A 20,327-nucleotide genomic window follows, 5' to 3' on the forward strand; every position below is an offset into this window, starting at 1 on the left:
TGAGCAAAAATGATTGTGGATTGTCTCATTGTAAAAATAATGTAACATTAATAAAGTTCAGTAATAACATTTCTAAGTGGTACATGTTTACACTACACCAGTTTGAAACCAATTTTGTGTTGGTTAAGGAATGTTTTTATGCATTTTATTCATGATTTTTTTTTTCTGTCAAATTATTAGTTTCTTAGGGCTGCCATAAGAAATCATCACATATTGGGTGGTTTAAAACAGCAAAAAGTAGTCTTCCACTGTCCTGGAGGCTGGAAGTCTGAATCCCCAGTATAAGACTGAAGGAGATTCTATTCCTTGTTCTGGCTTAGCATCTAGTAGGGTCCCAGTTTGCAGATGTATCACTCCAATTGTTACCTCTGTCTTCATGTGGTTTTACACTCTGTGCTGATCTCTTCGCTTTTCATTGAGGGCAACATATATACTGCATTCAGTTTGTTGTGTTCCAGTACAACCTCATTTTAACTACTTACATTCTGCAATGATCGTATCTCCAAATAAGGTCCCATTTTGAGGTTCTGGGAAGGATATGGACTGTGGAGAAATATTAGCCAATACCCAACACAGAGATGACAGTTTGTATGTAACTCTGATGAAAAACTGCAGAATTGTTCTGATCTGATTAAAGACTTTAAAGTAAAAGGGGGACATGTGTTTGGCACTACAGTTAAATATTAATGTTGTCACTATAGTTAAATATTAATATTGTAAAGTGAATCTAAGGTAAATCCAAGTGTTTAGTTCTTATCTTTGTGTTCATATAATTATGTTCCTATTTCATTCATTTGTATTCACCAATTGAGAATTTACAGTCATAACAGGAAAGATGAGTTTTTCCTGTATTTAAACAAAATCACTTGCTAAATAAATTAATAGTTTAAGTATGATTTCCAAAACTTAAGAAACTACTTAAGAAAACAATAATTTTCATGAATGTTTAATGAACATGCCCATGAACACTTGAATCATTCATCCTCAGGTTGTAATCCAAGCACCTGGTTTTCTTGACTGCATAAAAGTCCTGTTTGATGTTTTCAGAGTACCTTGTACAATTTACTGCTGATTCCACTTTATATTGATTTTTGTAAATATTTACCATTGTCACTCCCCTCCATTAGATAATAAACTCCATGAAATAGATACCTGGCTATGTATATTTTATGTACTTTCTTCTTCTAATGCTCACTTCAGCACTTGCCAAATTAGTAAATCTGAATAAATTAGAAGTGCATATTTATGTATAAAAAGTTGGTATGTGAATTATAAATCAATCACATCAATTTGTTAAGCAATTCTTTACCAAGTGTAGTTTTCTTGACTAACTTTTTACAACTACAGTTATTATCTGCATGTAAAAACATTAGGTGTGCAGTGTTTTTAAGATTTTGGATATATCATATAGTACTGGGTTGTAGCCAGAGATTTGGGGACTGAGGTGACTCACCAGAGACAGAGTGGGGAGCAGAACAAACAGATAACTGAAATGCACTGTTGATGGGAGCAGTAGGCAAGACAGAGAAGGTCTACTACAATCTATGTGGTGAGCTCCCTGGCTACAGATTGAACTCAGTTGGCCAAGGTGGGATTTTTGTGGTGATAGTGCAGAAACTTAACCTTAGGCCACCAGGGAGGCTATCTTTTTTTTTTTTTTTTTTAATTTCAAATAGAAACAGTTGCTTTAACTTGAATATTTCAATTAAAAGATGCTGGTCTCAAATAATCAGAGATCATGTTGTTTATCAAAGGTATCTGACCTATTATTAAACACAAATCACATTAAAATAAGTTTTGTGAAATATATTCTATGAGCACTATTAGAAGAATTCTACATGTTACTGTGTAATACATGAAAACATGGCACATAACATACTGAATAAACTCTTTAAACAATGAAATTTATCAATATGATGAATTTTTAAAATGACACTTGAAAATTTTAAATTTACCTAATACCTATACTGAAAAAATCTATAGTAGTAATTATTTATTTCCAAGTAGGAAAATTAAAATTCATGCCATGATCATTATTAATTATCCAAGCAACAAAAATTCTGTTGTAAATCCGAATATCTTAATTCAGAATTTAGGACACACAAATATAATTATAATCTCTCTTTTTTTGACAGCTTGAATTCATATATTTAGATAAATATACATATGTAATTTTAATTTCCTGCCTAGAGAAAGCACTGGATTTCAAAAGTCAAATATAATGGTAAGGTAAACATATTTTTCCAGTTTTGACATCCTGCTGTCCTTGAGTTGAACTTGGTGAAATTTCTATTTGAGAAAAAAATGCTAAATACTCAATTTCCAAACATATATAGTATGTATGTATGTCCCACATACTTTCATTTAAAATTTTTAGGAATATCACATGAAAAAAAAAATGAGAAATAGAAAGGGTCAACTTGAAGGCTCAGAAGACTAAAATTTTCATTCCCTTAATTTGATAGCTGCTCTAAGCTTGGCTGAACGCCCTCTGGGGTTATCCTGTACATCCTGATCATTTGGAGTAAGCACCTTCTTGTGTATCAGTTCCCACATTAAAGGACCTTTTCCCTTAGAGGGCTCTTCCTTGTTTTCATGACCTGAATCCAGTTGTGATTTTTTTATCACTTTCTGCCTAGCATTTAGGTTAAACCTTTCCGTCATGCTTATTCCAAGCAAGAAACGTTTGACAATGCGATCCTCAAGTGAGTGGAAGGAGAGGGCTACAAGACGGCCACCAGGTCTCAGAAACTTCTGAGCTGTCTTCAGTCCCGTGTAGAGCTCATTGAGTTCATTGTTCACAAATATACGTAAAGCTTGGAAAGTCTTGGTAGCAATATGGGTGGATCGCTGTAGCAAGTCTCTTCGTGCATAAACAGCAGAGGGAGGAAATGCACCTACAAACAAATTTTGTAAAAACAGGAAAAGACCACAGGTAACATTAATATTTTCCACTGTAAATCCACTGTTTTGTATGTGTGTGTTTAAAAACTAAATTTTTCTTTATAAAATTGTGGTATTTCAACTGTGTAAGCATGATCCCAAGCATACTTTCTAGAGAAACTCATAAGGTTATATAACTGAAGTCAAACACAATATATATAGAGAGAGAGAGAGAAAAAAAAAAGAAATATATGAAGAATAATGAAAAACTTCCCAACTTTGGTTAAAATCATTAACTGATAGCTAGAAAAGGTTTATGGGGCTCCAAATAAAAAGAGGCAAAGATAATGAGGAAACCCTTGATTGCAATAAGTATAGACATTACAACAAGGGAGAACAAAAATATTACTAACAGTTTATTTCTCCTTAGCACAAAGTCAAGCTACAGTAGAAAGGACATAACATTCAAATTGTAGAGGAAAAAAAAAAATGTCTTCTAAGATTAAAGTTATTAGCAAAATTCAAGGTCAAAGATATTTTCAAATAAATTTTAAGAGTGAAAGAATTAACTACTAATAGACTTGCATTTAAGGAATGATAAGGGGAAACTGAAATAACAGAGTGAAAACATGGATATACAGAAAATAATGAATAGATTAAAAAAATAGCTAGGAATAATAGGTAAGTTGATAGATATATAGCTATATCTGGTATATTTATTATTTTCCTAATTTTTTAAAGGCAGGACTTTAAAAAAAACTTTAATGATATTCTTAGGTTTATAAAGTATATATGTATATGCATCATATATGATACAATAGTGCAAAGGATGAGAAAGTATAAAGATATAACTTTTATATCATATAAAAGTTAAAAGTTTCACATTGTGGTTCCCAGAGCAATTAACAAAAATAAAGCTAATACAGAATTAAAATGACCAACAAAAATATTCAACACCAAAGAAGGTAGAAAGTAAGAACACAAAGGAAACTAACGCAGATAGCAAAGTGGCACATAATAAATCCAAATGTAGTATCAATAATTACATTAACTACATTAAACATTCCAATAGATTATCTGACCTAAAACAGTAAGCACTAACTATCCATTATCAACAGAAATGAACTTTAAATACAAAGCAGAAATAAAAGGTAAGGTTAAGACAATATATATTCTATAAACAGTAAATAAATTTTAAAAAATGGAAAAATTATGTTAATACAGGACAAATTGAACTTTAAAAAAAAAGCAGATTGCTAAGCCTAAAGAACAACATTTCCTACTAAGGAAAAGGTCACTACAGCAGGGTGATACAATTATAAATATATCTACACCAACTAATATGTGTCCCCAAATTTTGACATTATCAGAAAATCCCTACATTTACAAAGGTAATTTGTTTTAGGCCAAATTATTACCGACAATGAAGAAAAAACAGCATGTTCAATGTATAAATAAGACCTATAGAAAAGAAGATGAACTTTACTACACAGTATCCACAAAAGTTAATTCAAAATAGATCACAGACTTAAAAGAAAGACTAAAACCACTAAATGTACATGTATAAATCAATCTCTCTTGTCCAGACCTTATAGAGAAATCTCACAACTTAATAATAAGGGAAACAATCTAACTGAAAAGTTGGCAAAAACTTGATCAAATATTTTGTAAAGCTGTTACACATCATTATTAGTCATGGAAATATAAACTAAAGCCATGATGAACTACTGCTACATATCTGCTAGTACTGATGAAATCCTAGAAAAACATGAACTACTGTAACTGATTCAAGAAGAAGTGGATAATCTGATAGGCCTAACTGAAGGGTTAAATTGTTAATCAAAATCAAAGAGGGCCCTCCCTGGTGGCGCAGTTGGTTAAAGCACTGCACTACGAAGCTTAAGCCACTTCCTCATGAGTTCCATTCCCGCCTGCCCCTGAGGAGTCCACATGGCGAGGCAGACCTCTCCTGGCCCGCCCGCTGCTCCCCTCAGCAGTGTACTTCGTCGATCTGCCTGTTCTGCTCCCCACTCTGTCTCTGGTGAATCCTCTCATCCTCCGCATCTCTGGCCTGTACCCCAGTTCTATATGAATTAATAAATAAATCTTTAAAAAAAAATCAAAGAAAAGTCCAGATCCAGCTGGCTTTACTACTTAATTCTGCCAAAGGCTCAAAGAATTAATTGCAACAGTTCACAAACTGCTTCAAAAAAACTTAAGAAGAGCCAAACACAAAATCTTGTGTAAGGCCAGTTTACCCTTAAATTAAAATCAGAAACCTCACAAGAACATTACAGGCCAATATTTCTTATGAATATTGATATAAAAATCTTCAACAAAATATTAGAAAACCAATTTAGCAGCATATTAAAAATATTAAAACCATGTTAAAAGCATATTAAAGCCATGACCAAGTGGGATTTATTCCTAGAATGCATAGATAGCTCAATAAGTAAAAACTCTTGATATAATTTATCACATTAGCAGAAGGAAAAAAAACACCACACATGATAATCTCAAGTGATCAGAAAAAGCACTCGATGATACTCAATATCCTCTCATAATAAAATCATCCAACAAATTAGGAAGTGAAGAAAAAAAAATAGCTTAACATAATAAAGGCCATATAAAAACTCACCATTAACATCATAATCAATGATGACAAACTGAGAGGTCTACTTCAAACATTTGTAACCAGAACAAGGAAGATGACTTTTAATATTTCTATTCAACACAGTATTAGAGTTTCTAGTCAGAGCAATTGATAAAAAAAAGTAAAAGGCAAACCATATTAGAAAGACAGGAGTAAACTTATCTTGTTCACAGAGAACTTAATTTTATATGCAGGAACACCAAAGGTTATGCACACATAAACATACAAAATTTTTAGAACACATTTAGGAAATGAACAGGCTACAAAATTAACACAAAAATTCAGTTTCTCTAACAATAAACATTCAAAAATGGCCAAACATGATATAAAAATATAATGCTCAATGCATTTATACAGGCATTTTTAGTTAACTTAAGAGACTATTCCTAGAGATTATGCCACAGAGAAATAATCTTTGCAGTCCAGACTTCTGATGAATGAAGAATATGACTACAATCCTGGCCTCATGCTTCTTACAGCAGAGTAGATTATACAAGACTGGCACCTTAGTTCAAATCTTAGTAATTTATAGGTCTCATAATAAAGTACATTGGGACACACCTGATTAATCTTCTCATGGAACTAAATCAAAAGTGGGGGAAAAATACATTACACAAACTATGGAGCTGAGAACAATAGTCTAAAGATAAATGAAGTCAGTTTTACGGACTTACTCTTTCCTTTACTAAAACTACTTTGCTGAAGGGCTAGAAAATGTTAGAACTAGCAAATCTATCTTCGAACAAAGTCCTTCAGAAACAAAGTCAAAATCAAAGCTGAAGAGGAAGGTCATTTATTTTTTACTGTTTGTTATTAAATTTCTTCATTTTCCAGATAAAGAATTTCAGTCACTCAGAGTGTATTTCAAATATACAAAGGATATGAAAAAACATACAAGTTCATATTTTAGAAATCAGATTTAGAGGATGCTTTAGGAAAGCATCCCGAAGACTTTGCTTGATATAAACCTTGCAGAACCAATATTACTTTGTCTAAAAATTAACTATCAAATAAAAATAAAAACTATAAAGTAAAAATTTAATATACACATATTTTAATGTAAAACATGAGGCAAATAAGAGTACACAAATCAACAAATACCACATTTTTTTGTATTTTCAGGTATTGTATGTGCTTTAAAATAATCTTTTTTTTTTTTAAAGATTTATTTATTTGTGCATACAGAACTGGGGTGCAGGCCAGAGGCTCAGGGGTGGTGAGAGGCTTCACCAGAGACAGAGTGGGGAGCAGAACAGGCAGATCGACGAAGTACACTGCTGAAGGGAGCAGCGGGCGGGTCAGGAGAGGTCTGCCACGCCATGTGGTCACCGCCGGGGCAGGCGGGAATCGAACTCATGTGGAAGCGGCTTTAGATTCTCAGTGCTGTGCTTTAACCCGCTGCGTCACCAGGGAGGGCCTAAAATAATTTCTTAATGGACTCTCCCTGATGGTTCAATGGATTAAAAATGCAGCACTATGAAGCTGTCCACAGCACAAGTTGGATCCCTGCCCAGGGAGCTGAGCCACATGGTGACAAAGAACTCTCCTGTCTTATCCACTGCTCCCCTCAGCAATGTATTTCAGTCAAGCTGCCTGTTCTGCTTCCCACGCTGTCTCTGGTGAATCCTCTTACTTCCCACACCTCTGGCCTATACCCCAGTTCTTGTAAGCATAAGTAAATAAATCTTAAAAAATTTTTCTTAGCATTTCTAAAATTAATAGAAATTAAAAGTTGTATTCAATATGACAATTGTTCACTTTTTTTGGCACTTTATCAGATGCTCTATTTCATATATACACCTGAGAATGTGATTTTAAAACATAGCACTAAATTAGCTATGCCTGGCTATATATTAACTAAATTCACGACATAATAGAAAAGCAAAGAATTTAAAAATTTTAATATTGTTACAGAATAATTTTTAAAACTACTAAAAATATTATTGTTAAAATAATAATGTCTGAGTCACCACGCTAATTCTAATTTAAACAATATTAATTCATGTGATGTGACTATATTATGTAACATTAAGCTTATATAATTCATATTCCTAGTATGTCTATACTATACAAGTCTGCAGCTGAAAAACTGACACTAGTCATTGTGGTCAAAGAAGCTCTGCTTTATAAAATCTAACTAGGCTTTGTCACTGTTAAAAAATCATGGAGAAATAACACATGTGTTTTCATGTACATTTAAGGGACGGATGGTGCTGAAGAGAGCTCCAATCTAAGAAGCTTTTCTTGTGGGATTTCTTAATTTCATTTAGTTAATTTTAATCAGAATAACATCTAATGAATTTCCTGAAAAGGATTCCTAGCCGTAGTCCTGTCAACTTCCTCAAGTCACAGCTTAAGGGATCAGATGATAACACTGACTGCAATGCACAGTGCTGCTTAGGGATTCAAGGCACATGCTTTCCTTATGTAGATAGATTTGATTTCTAGGTTATCTTTCCTTTATACTGTCATTTTTATAACAGTAATTAATAGGAAGAAAGGCTGACAATGCACATTGCATAAAATGAAGTTTAAAAAAAGACTATAAAACAGCATCTGGTATTAAGAATTAAAATAGGAGAAATAAAACATGAACTGGCAGTGGTCCAAAAAGACAAGAAAAGAAACATCTACTATTAAGATTAAACATGGTTCTTTGTCTGGATTAGAAAGTTTGAAGACAATTAATAAATGTCTTACATCTTTGGATAGTAGAACGGGTTTCGTCCTGAAAGCCAACACTGAAAGACAGTAAGGGGCAGAGTTCTCTTAGTACCAAGACTAGGCAGGAACATCTGCTACATGTGAGTAGAAAAAAGCTTCAAAACGTAAATCAGATTCAATGCCTACTCATGTGCTAGACTCTGCATTAGGCTAAAGGAAGAGAAATATTACTTAGGCCTAGTTCCTCATTGTTTTGTAATCCTTTGTCACCTCTTTCTCATCTTCAATATCCTGTTATCAGAAATAGAAACTTGTCTCTGTTTTTCTATTTCCTGAGTTTAATCACAGAATCTCACATGGCTAATGCTTAATTTCATTAAGGCATAGAGTAGGTAAGACAAAATATGGACTGAATCACAATTTTGATGACTTAATGAATGAGAAATTTCCTTTTGTGTCTTGTAGTTCCACCCAGAGTAAAGCACTAACCATCCCCCCAACTGTATTGACCAGTCTACCTGTCTGCTTCACTCACTTTTCTGTTTGCTCTTATGATTCCTCTTACTTAACAGAGAAGCTTGTGATTCTAACTGCACGTTGGAGTTACCTGTGAAGCTCTTGAAAAAATAAGGATGCCTGGTCCTAGCACAAACCTATTGAATCAGTGTAAGGAAATTATTAAACAGGAATCATTACTTAAAGTTTCACATTAGTCAAGATTAAAAACTACTGAACACTCAGAATATTTCCACTGAAAAAATAATGAATAATGAATTAAAGTAATGGATAAATGAAAACAAATCCAGGACCATTATTACAAATAGATTCATTCACATTATTGGATGTATATATTAAGAACATAATATGTAGTCACATCAACAAGTAACTAAATGAAAAGTCAAACAAAACCATATGAATAGAAATTTAAAATAATGTTATGAAATAGATCGTATCCTATATGCTACTATTTGGAAAAACATGAATGTAGGTGTCAAGTTACGATTTTAATATGGCTATTGAATTCTCAAATTTACTAGCCATTTCACTGTCTTAATATAATTATTTGCACATATTTAAAGATATCTAACACTACTGGGAATGTCTTTAATGAGTCATCACACATGCAATGAAGCACCTGCAAATAATTTTATACTCAGAAATGCAAGCTTGTAAGTCTTTATTATATGAAATGAGCAAATGTGCAAAGAAAAATCTTAAATTTCATATATGTTTTACAGAATAAAATGAGACATGAGAAAGTAAGATATGGAAATCTGTACAAAAAATTCATTAATATCTTCAGTTAAATCTGCTCAAATTTCCCCCAAAGATTAATGCACAATACTGTTGATACTTTATGTAAACTTTAACTTCATATCTATTAAATCCTAAACCACATGATTTCTTACTTGTTCAAAATTGAGTATACAGACTCTTCCTGCTAATACTTTAAAGTGGCAAAATTCTGTCAGTAAAACTGACTACAAATGGAAACTGAAGGCTCATACACATTCAGCACCAAGATGTTTTAAATTAAGTATACATTAAAAAGTACATGGTGAAGTAAATATACACTAAATCCACTGTGGGATAACAAGTTCTAACTTAATTTCAACATAATTTTGAGACATTAGTTGGCACTTATCTCTAAAAGTAATGCTGGGAAAATTCATGTCTTAGAGACTGATCCTAGTTTAAGAAAATCACTAGCGCTTTGCCTCATCAGGGCACTCTGTGACCTGCCAGATCACATTTGATGGTGGCACTTTTTAAGTTCCTAACAGTTTCACATCTTTATTCTTTTCTTCCTTTTACACCAGCAGATTCTAGTGACTCAAACTCTGGAATGTACTCAGAACCCTTCTCACCACTTTTACTACTATCTCTGTGGTCCAAGTCATCATCATCTTCTCTACATATCCATTGTACCAATCCTTTTCAAAGAGAATTAGATCATGTCACTCATTGTTTAATATGTCCAATGTTTTCCAATATACAAAACAGAAACTGAATCTCCTTAACTTGGCCAAGTATCTAGGAAACATGCAACTCTCTGCTTCCTAGCACCCCGATCTCTTTTTACCTCGTATCTCCTGACCTTAAATGCTTGAATATAAAACAATATGATCCTGCCTGGGTTCTTTAGCCTGTATATAGATGTATCTTCATATATCTAGCTGGCTTATTTACTACTTCAGGGCTCCTATCAAATGTGACTAAGTTAGAAAGGTAGTCAGGCTATGCCAATGGAAAACAGCACCCTGTCAGTAGAGTCTAATTATATTGCCTTATTATTTTTTATATAATATCTTATCAGGAACAAATATGTATTGGTTTTCCATCTGTTTCTCATAATATATACTCAATGAAAGTAGAGACTTTCTTTACCTTTGTAAATTTTTGCACAAAAGAAAGAGTTTGTGGATTAAATATGATTGCTTGTATTTTAACGTTATAGTAACTGTTAAAGAAAAAACAACAAAAGGAAAAGAAAAATCGCTTGTATATGAAGTAAAATTTTAATGTCACTGCTCCCAAGAGGTATACAGCATTTACAAAAGAGATGAAAAGATGTAAATGGTATTCAAAAAGTGACTACTTTATGCCAAGTATGCACTAGATATTCCTAAGCATTTTATATATTTGATGTTTACAATATGTCCTGTGAAGTGTTACTATCTTCTAGAAGGGAAAAAAATCCAGAAGTTGTGTCCCACTACTGTCCCACATCAAATAACCATTAAAGTCAAAGCTATGATCACTGAACCCAGTTTTTTCTTTCTAAAGTTCAGTACCATTTCATACAACATGTTGCCTTAATATTGTTATTTCTTATGCTTTCCCATCAAGATGACTAAAGTGTATAATATGTATAAACAAAGTACTTACAAATAGTCTGAATACAACTTAGGTGATGACAACTATTAAACTTTAATGAAGAACATGTAAAATATTAATGGAATACTATGTTCCCTGGGTGAATTGCTTTGATTCTATGATGATGTAAGTTTTATGCAATCAGTTTAGACATTTACTGCAATTACAATCAGAATATTTATTATTATTATATTATTTATTGATTGCATCTAAATTTTATTTGGAATAACATGAATAAGAATACCAAAAGAATTTTGAATAAAAAGATAATAGTTGGGGGAGGAAGGTTTGTCCCACCTGGGACAAAACATAGTAGGGTGAAAAAGCTATAATGAGTAATTAAAATAATATTGTATTGGCTGAGAAACAGAGAAATGCATCAATGGAACATAACTGTGAATAAGAAATGAATATTTTTATATATAGAAAATGTAACTTATTTAAGTGGTATTTCTAATTAGTAGGGAAAGAAGGGCAATTTAATAAAAAGTACAATTGACTATGTAGTTTTTAAAAAATGAAGACCCCACTTTTAAGCATACTAAATAAATGTCCTATGGTTTAATATTTAAAAGTGAGAGATAAAACAAGAAATACACAAATGAATGTTAATTATACCTAATTTTGAAGAATGGAAAGTTTTCCTAGACTTAAAATCTAAAAGACATGTAAAAACAAGTCTATATATATGTTAAAATTTCTACATGGCAGAAAAAAATTAGTAAACTAAAAAAAAAAATAGTCACAATACAGGAAAAATATTTGCCAATATACCAAACACAAAGGATTAATATCCTTATTTTATAAACAGCTTTTCCAAGTCAATAAAGCAAAAGGGGGAAAAAAAGCAACATTACATTAAGAACATCGACAAAGAGTTTATTCAAGCAATTCATAGCTAAAATCAAATGGCCATTAGATTTGAAAACATGCCCAATTCAACTAATTGATGGGTAAATTAAAAGTAAAACAACTGTTAGTTATTTCACCTAATATTAGACTAGTCAACATAAAAAGACTGAGTTTTTTGTACTAGTTTGGATGTGGGGAGATGGATTCTCCTATACTATCGATAGAGGCAAACTGGCATACTCATTTAGGGAGTAATTTTAGAAGTATTGATCCAAATTTAAATGGGTATATATAATCAAATCTTGCAGACATATTACCACAGGTTCATTTAGTTGTCAGAGGAACAAGGAGGACCAACTCTGAGCCAGTAGATGATGCCCTGAACAAACACTATCCACTCCACCCTCAATTCCACTCCAATGAGATCCCAAGCACCTTGGATTATTATTGCCAGCAGTATGTGGTGAATCGGACTTCCTGAAAGAGGGTCAGCTAGGAAAGAGCAAGGTGTATATAGAAATGGAAGTAGAAGGAGGAAGAGAGAGACGAGTGGAAAAGAGACACTTGGAATAGACATATGGGTGAGACACATGAGGGACGCTCCTGGTCTCTTACAGAGACGATAACAGTTGATAACTTGAGTTTACTGTAGACTAATTTGAATTGTGAATCTGTCTGCCCCAGTTCTCTGGGATCTGCCTAACCTATTTCTTGTACTTCCCTGCCAGAAGATACCTTAGATTTGTGGTAAGTTTTTGGGCCTCACCTGCCGTACGAAGACTGAGACTGGTTGGTTGGGCATTTTACTGCAAGGGATTGGAACTTTTTTACTCTTATCAGGAAATTTGCTTGAAACTCTTTTTCTCCTCTCTTTCATTATATGCATACCAATTCTATTAAAAATCTTTCATACTTAAGAATCTATTTCCTTTGCCTAAGTATTCAAGGATGATCAGGACCTCTTTTAAAGTATGCACTCCTTGACAGTTTGGGGTGTGAGTACCCTATGGCTGCACACAACCACAGTTATGAGTATTTTCTTCGGATTGTGACTGACTTTCTACATTGAAGAGGTTTCTCTGACTTGCAGACATTTAAACTGTGCAATTCACCATATGTTTATTAAAGCAATTTTTTTTGTAGTATGTGATTAAAAAAATAGAAAATATCTTAAGTATAACTGTGGTAATAGGAGCTTCACCAGTGTGAAGACTCTTTCTTAATTATCACAGTATTCACAGTTCATTGGCTCTGTGCATATCATTACAAATACTGCAAACAAATAAATAATATTAATTTTGTGCATCTATAAAACTGAAATTGTCTTTAAAAGACAAGTAAACAAAACAAGTTGAAGATCACTGTATAGATCCTCCCTTTATAAGTAATACCTGAATATACTTATAAATTTATACACAAACTACCATGTATCTATGAAGAAAAATCCAAAGACACTACAAATCATTTAGATTAAAATTAGCATCAGCAATATTTGGTAAAATTTAGTAATTATCCTGAATAATATACCATTCATTCATTTAGTCAGTATTTTCAAGATACAATGTAGTATAAATAAACAAGGGTTAAAACATTTATGAGAACAGTCCTTGTCTTCAAGAAATTGAAACCCAATGAGGAGAATGATATCAAAATGGTAGAAATAGTTTTATAAAGGATTAAACATATTACTGTGAGAACAAAAATTAAAAAAAATTGAAACGACCTCATACAGCCAATTTTCAAAACTATTATTCTATAGAATATTGATCTTGTGAACCACAGCACTTCCAACTTCCAACCAAACATCAATGTGTCAGTCATCAAATAGGTCTGAGAGTATATTATACTCCTCTTTTAGAGATCCATATACCCATAAACATGGAAAGCTCTGAAGAGTACAGTTTGCCTTTGTTTACCCTGACATTTCCAAATTTTTGAAATAGGAACTTAAAAATTTTTAGTAACAACTATTAATTCCATAGAATTTGTTTTCTAATAGGCAAAACACTAAAAACAGACTTTATATTAATCACTTTCTACATATTTTAGTTATGTCTATATTCTGAGTAGGTATCCTTATTTCCAGTAAAAGGTGAAAAAAAAAAAAACCTGAGGAGTTAAGTATCTCTTTCCAAGTTCACAGTGATTATAAATAGTCATATAAAAACTCAAGTCTTAACTCAAAGATCATCCAATGCTCCTCCTTTTATGATACAAAGAAAATCTAACTTCCTTAGTAGGAAGGCATAACATTTCTGGTTTAGTTCATCTGAGAAACTCCCTTTAACAAACGCTGATCAGGAGTAGGTCATTATTTAAAATAATAATAAGAATTATATATATATATATATATAGTTTTAAATGTTTTCATCAAACCACATCATCTCCCTTTTCCTGATTAGAATTTAAGAAGTTAAAATGAAATCACAAGGTTTAGAGTGATTTCCCCGAAACTGACTCCATGTCTGGTGTTTTATAAAATAACTCATTTTCTGACAGAAAATGAGTGTGGAATCTTTACTATAAGCCTGAATAGCCTTTTACTGAGAGATATTGTAATGGAACCCAAATCACTTTGCATCAAGTTGCTAGAGTTTGGCTTTCTCTCCACATATCCCCCTGGGACAGGTGCATTGTCAAACCTAAAGACTGAGCATCTGGTGAAGGCAGCAGCTACCCAGGGTCTCTTACCCTGGGAATGGTAATGAATACCTGTGGCTTTTGTCCTGTAAGTCTATTCACAACAACGTATTGTTAGCTCAGGTTATTAGAGTATTCATCTGTCTGTCTTTTTCATCAGTTTTCTTGATAGTAGTTTTAAAAAAGAAAAAGTTAACTACTGCTGCCGTTATCAAGACTTTGGGAAGGTACTGATTACATGTTTTTGATGAAGACTCGAGAGTCATCAATGCAGTACATAATGGGCTCTTGAAGAATTATAAGGCACAGAAAGCTTTACAGTTACTTTTATGTTCTAAAAAGTAAGTGTTAAATACTCCTCAACTAAGCAAAACGAGGAGACAAGTGTGTGTGCAATTAAAGAGAAAGGGCTCAGGTGGCTAAAATCTTGGGAAGTTAAACCCAACTCCTTTTATTCTTTCTTTAAAGCTTTTTGAGAAATGTTGAAAGACTGAAAGTTTTGCATATACTTTTTATATATTTTTTTGTAAATGCACAATTTTAGCTATGTCAGGGCAGTGGTTACTTTTATTCTCAATCTAGAATGCTTTTCCCCCCTCTTTTAACAGTTTACATCTCCTAATGCTTAATACTTTACTCACTAAGGTGCCATCTCATCCAGAATGACTTTGTAAGACCTTTTTGTACATATTTTAGCAAACTACTTAACACTTTGTATTATTTGTCTATTAACCTCTAGTAGGTTGTAAAAGGCCCAGACCTCCTCTTATTTTCTTTATATACCCAATGCCAGGAGTAGGGTCTGGTGCACAATAGGTGGCAAAGGGGAAAACCAACTGAATAAGAGACACCTTTCCAAGAAACAATTCTAAATGTGAAAATTCATGAACTCTATGCAATCATTTTAAGATTTTGTGTGTATGTGCAGTCTTATGTGGAGCTTAATCCAGGGATTCCAACACATTATCAGGTGTTCCAGGGACCCCAAAGGAGGTGAATTCCTGATGAGAACACACCAAGTTCACTGAGTTTTCAGCATATAAGTTACCACCTTTAATGATATCACCTAAAAGCCTCTACATTCATTCAGTTTAGTTTTATTATATTTTTTGTTATCTCTAGGAATATTTTACTACTTAGCACAATTGGAAGCATTGATTTAGGACTCCCTTCATGTGTGACAGCAGAAGTTGGAAACTTTAATAGTGAATACTCAGTTCCCACTGATTCACAAGGAATGTCATGTTTCAAAAGTAAGGAAAACCTTGCTTAGTAACAGTCTGCACTACATATAATAATAGAACACAATTTGTATGGGGAAGCATTAAGATAGATTTCATTCATAAAAAAAAAAAAACACCATGCTTCTGACTAAATAAATGACTTGAAGTCCCAGAGAGAAATGATCATTTTTAGTTCTGGGATACCCTTATGCTACTTACACTTTTAAAATTTAATACATTCACATGTTCAAATGTATTGAGATTTTTACACTTGTGAATGAAATTAGCTACGTGCTATGGCGGTCAACGGGATGCACTACAACTCCTCCTGAGTGATAGTTTTAAAAATTAATTCAGCTCTTGCACCTGTTTGCCAGCATTCGTCTGTTGAATTTCGATCACATTTAATAAGTCTCTGTGACGCAATTTGTGTCCTTTTGCCTGGGTTCCTTTAATATAGTGTTAAATTCTCACCCATCTGAAATTCAAGTAATATTACAAATTTCAAATTGTTAATTAAAATCTGTGAACTTGAATGGTTCTGGATAAAATCAGCTTTACTCAGTGTGGTTCTTCTTAAACTTCTTCAGAGTCTCATCTAATCCTCAACTCCTACCAGGTTAAGTCTGAGAACAACATGATCTCACTATGGATGACAAAGGCTTACAAATCCTCATACAATAGGGTAAAAAAAAAATCAAGTTATAAGCTTGAGCAAAATGGTAACAAGGAAAATTACCAGCTGAGATGAAATAAGAAACATGGTTCATAATTAAAGGAATGGATTGATTTTTTTCACATACTTTATTCAATTGAAAACTAATTCGATATCACTCATATCTTAAAATGCTTAGCTAGATGGGAAAGTTGAAACTGAATCATGATTACTATAATATTTAGGTGGTAAACATTAAATTTAATCATTCACTCGTGAAGGAGGTACAGAGGCCTATTTGCCAGATGCTGTAAATGCAAAGCAAAAAACTAAACAGAAGATTCTAGCTTATTTAAGACCCACAATAAAATAGATTATCTGAATCCTTTAAAAACAGTCTATAGAGTATACAGTATCACTGTCTGAGTTGAGTCATTAACACTTCTAGAATTGGGAAATGGTTACAGCAAAAGGTGCTAAGCAATGTACCTCAATTTTATGTGAGGTCACTACACACTCATAATGAAACCTCAAACTCTAAGATAAAGTTTCCTGTGGGCTTGTAGCATATTTAACCTGTAACAGGACACTTCTCAACAATATATAATTATCTTTTAAAAACATTTATCTGTCCACTGACAATGTAAACTTCCAGAAGGCTTTTGTTATTTTTTATAATAACAAAGGAAGATTATTTGAAAAACCAAGCGAAATCTCACTGAGTTAAAGGATGATCAGTTTCTCCAAGGACCAATAGCATATGGATTTTTAATTAAAATATAAATTATAAATCATAAATACCTCCTTTTCCCCTACCCCATTCAAAGCCAATATAATTTTAATCATTCCCTTCATCTTTTATTTTTCTGCCTGTTCTATTCTAGAAATTTCTCAAGAAGTTGCTTTAGATCATATCCAGTGAAATTTCTAGTTCCTAGAAAGATGTGCATTCATTCTGACAAATAATGCTTCAAGTGCTAAAGACATAAGTATGTCATTAATATCTAGGGGATTTATCCTAAAGAGGAGTTACATTTTCCACCCCCAAAATCCCTTTAATATATATATATATATAAAGATAGACATTACATGTCCATTAATAATAACCCCTAGTGGGAAGTAAGTGAAATATCAATGATAATATGATTAAGTAAATCATTGTATATCTAACTGACAAATAGTATATTATCATAAACATAAGTAACATGATAAAATATTAAGTAAAATTATTCAAGAACATTCAATCATTTAAAAAAATGTGAGAGTAAATGATGATAAAGAGAATACATAAAATTATATTATGGTGATAGTGGTATTATAGATATTCATTTTCTCCTGATTATATGATTTATAAATGAAAATTATTTTATAATAGAGAAAATGTCATACTTTATCATGAATTATAGTTATCTTTAGATGTATTTGTATAGATTTTATCAACAATTTGGTTTTGTTAAGTGCTTATTATATGCCCAGTACTAGCCAAAGTAGTTTTCAAAGTAATTTCTAATCATCACAGAGGTCTTGTAGTTAAAATATTATCCCAATCTTAAAAGGATTAAAATGGTTATGTAACTTGTCCAAGTTCACACAGTTACTAAAAAACAAGATCGGAATTTGATTCTGGGTTTTTGCATCATTCCAAAATGAGTTTATTTTTCTATAACTCAGTGATACAATAGGAAGCAGAGGCAAGAACCTGAGCAATAAAAGAATTTTGTGGCAATAAAAAAAAAAAAAAGAAAAATGGGTAAGCAATGCAGCATATTGGTTTCATAATTTGAATGTTATCAATGCCTATTTTCCATTTAAAAGTTTAGAGAGGAAGTCAACAGCTTATAAATCCTACTTGCTAGACTATCATTCTCAGCTTCAATTTCTGAGATAACTAAGTACCTAAAGTACAAAGGACTCTAGACTAATACTTTCCAATGGACTTTGCTTAATTGTTAATTCTTTATTTTTAAGAAAAAATGCAATAGCTCCAATGTCAATGCTGTGTGTGTTGTGTCTAAAATAGTTCATAGAATAATAATAATTGAAGAAGAGAACTCTCAAAAAATTTACATCATTATTAAATATAAACAACATTCACTTTTCATTCACTTATTGAGTGGGGAATAACTTGTAAACCTTCACGAGTTGGCAGACAGACCGTCACTGGAGTCCTTTAAAGTGATATACAAAAGAGGTAGGAAAATAAAGGAATAGCAGGGAATGTTTTGTTTCTTTGTAAAAGATTTATTTACTTAAGCATACAAAACTGGGGGTATAGAGCAGAGGTGCAGGGATGGTGAGAGGAAGAGTCAGGGAGTAGAGCCTGGAAAAACAGCTCTCTACCTACCTAGCATTTATCTGTCAGCATGAAACTGAGTGTGTTTAGAGGGAAGGGAAAATATTTCAACATAGTTTTATATCTGTTGGAGTTGTGAGTACAGTAGAGAGGACTGTTATTAGGAATTTTGTAAAACTAAATTTTATTATACTTTATAATAATGGAAGAACTGTTTTACAATAGTTAGGGAGCTCTACAAAAAAAGATAACCAAAATCCCAAAATGCATGCATTATAGGGTATGACCCATCTTATTTAGACAAGTAGATCAATTATTTATTTATTTATTTTTATTTAGTTTTTTTAAAGATTTATTTATTCATGTAGAGCTGGGGTACAGGCCAGAGATGTGGAGGGTGAGAGGATTCACCAGAGACAGAGAGGGGAGCACAACAGGCAGAGTGAGGAAGTACACTGCCGAGGGGAGCAGCGGGCAGGTCAGGAAAGGTCTGCCGTGCCATGTGGAGCTCCTCCCCTGGCGGACAGGCAGGAATCGAACTCATGCAGAAGTAGCTTAAGCTTCTTAGTGCTGTGCTTTTAATCCGCTGTGCCACCAGGGAGGGCCCAGTAGATCAATTATTTAAAGGGGGTGGTGAGAGCTTACAGTAGTTACAGGCAATTTAAAGAACTACTTCTTTGAATTTAAATAATTACAACCCTGAGAAGGACCTATCTTGATCGGTTTAAAACTGATTAGGTAGGCAAGAGAAAAAGAAGAAGCAAAAATTAATATGCCAGGTTTCCAAAGGAGAGATAAGTAAGTGTATTCAACTCATCAAAGATATGCTCACTACATACATATATATATATATATATATATATACATATATATATAGTATGTATATATATGCAAATACATATCTGTGTACGTGTATGTGTGTGTGATCAGCATATGAAATAAAAAGGAAAAACTGGAAACAACAGAATCAATGAAAGAATTATACCTATTTGCCAAATTGATCCAACAATTCCACTCCTGGGAAATCTAGCTGAAGAATACAAAATCACAAATATATTTACTTATTTTCACCTTATTTTCAATAGTTAAGTTATTTGCAATAGTCAAGTTAAGTGCCCAAAGATAGTTAAATAGATTAGGAAGATGTGGTATAATATATACAATGGAATACTACCCAACGATTAAAAAAAAAAAAAAGAACTCTTGCCTTTGCAATAACAAAAATGGAACTGGAGCGGATTATGCTAAGCAAAATAAGTCAGAGAGAAATAAATAACGGCTGCTAATATCATTTATATGTGGAGTATACAGAAAGAAAACAAAGGGTCAGATAAAACCGAAGCAATAACAAGCTCTGGATAGTTGACAGTAGAATTGAGGCTACGAAGGGGGCAGTGAGAGAGGACAGCAAAGTGGGAAGAGGACACACTGGACTATGGTAGAGAACTTTCAGTGCCTTTGTGTTAGGTGAAGTGTGGTAACATATACCTGAAGGATGTGATTCTATACCTCTAAGTCATATACAGTGTTGTAAAACAATGTTATCTCAACAAAAACAAGAAAACTTCACATACAGAAAATGCAAAC

At 32.7% G+C, this 20,327-nt stretch overlaps 1 protein-coding gene across 4 annotated transcripts in view; it reads right to left on the minus strand.

The window, feature by feature from the left end:
* Positions 1-2,017: 2,017 nt before the first annotated feature.
* The window catches only part of METTL15 (methyltransferase like 15), a 161,591-nt gene continuing 143,281 nt past the window's right edge, over positions 2,018-20,327 (minus strand). For 3 of the 4 annotated variants that reach the window (XM_012725040.1, XM_012725041.1, XM_004683586.2), the window contains one exon: positions 2,018-2,897. In XM_012725040.1, coding sequence (XP_012580494.1) covers positions 2,446-2,897 — 452 coding nt within the window. In that variant the 3' untranslated portion in view covers positions 2,018-2,445. The remainder of the gene's footprint in view (positions 2,898-20,327) is intronic. The other variant, XM_012725043.1, reaches the window with a different exon arrangement.

Source organism: Condylura cristata, unplaced genomic scaffold, assembly GCF_000260355.1.
Source record: "Condylura cristata isolate star-nosed mole 26May11 unplaced genomic scaffold, ConCri1.0 scaffold00015, whole genome shotgun sequence".
Classification (NCBI taxonomy): domain Eukaryota; kingdom Metazoa; phylum Chordata; class Mammalia; order Eulipotyphla; family Talpidae; genus Condylura; species Condylura cristata.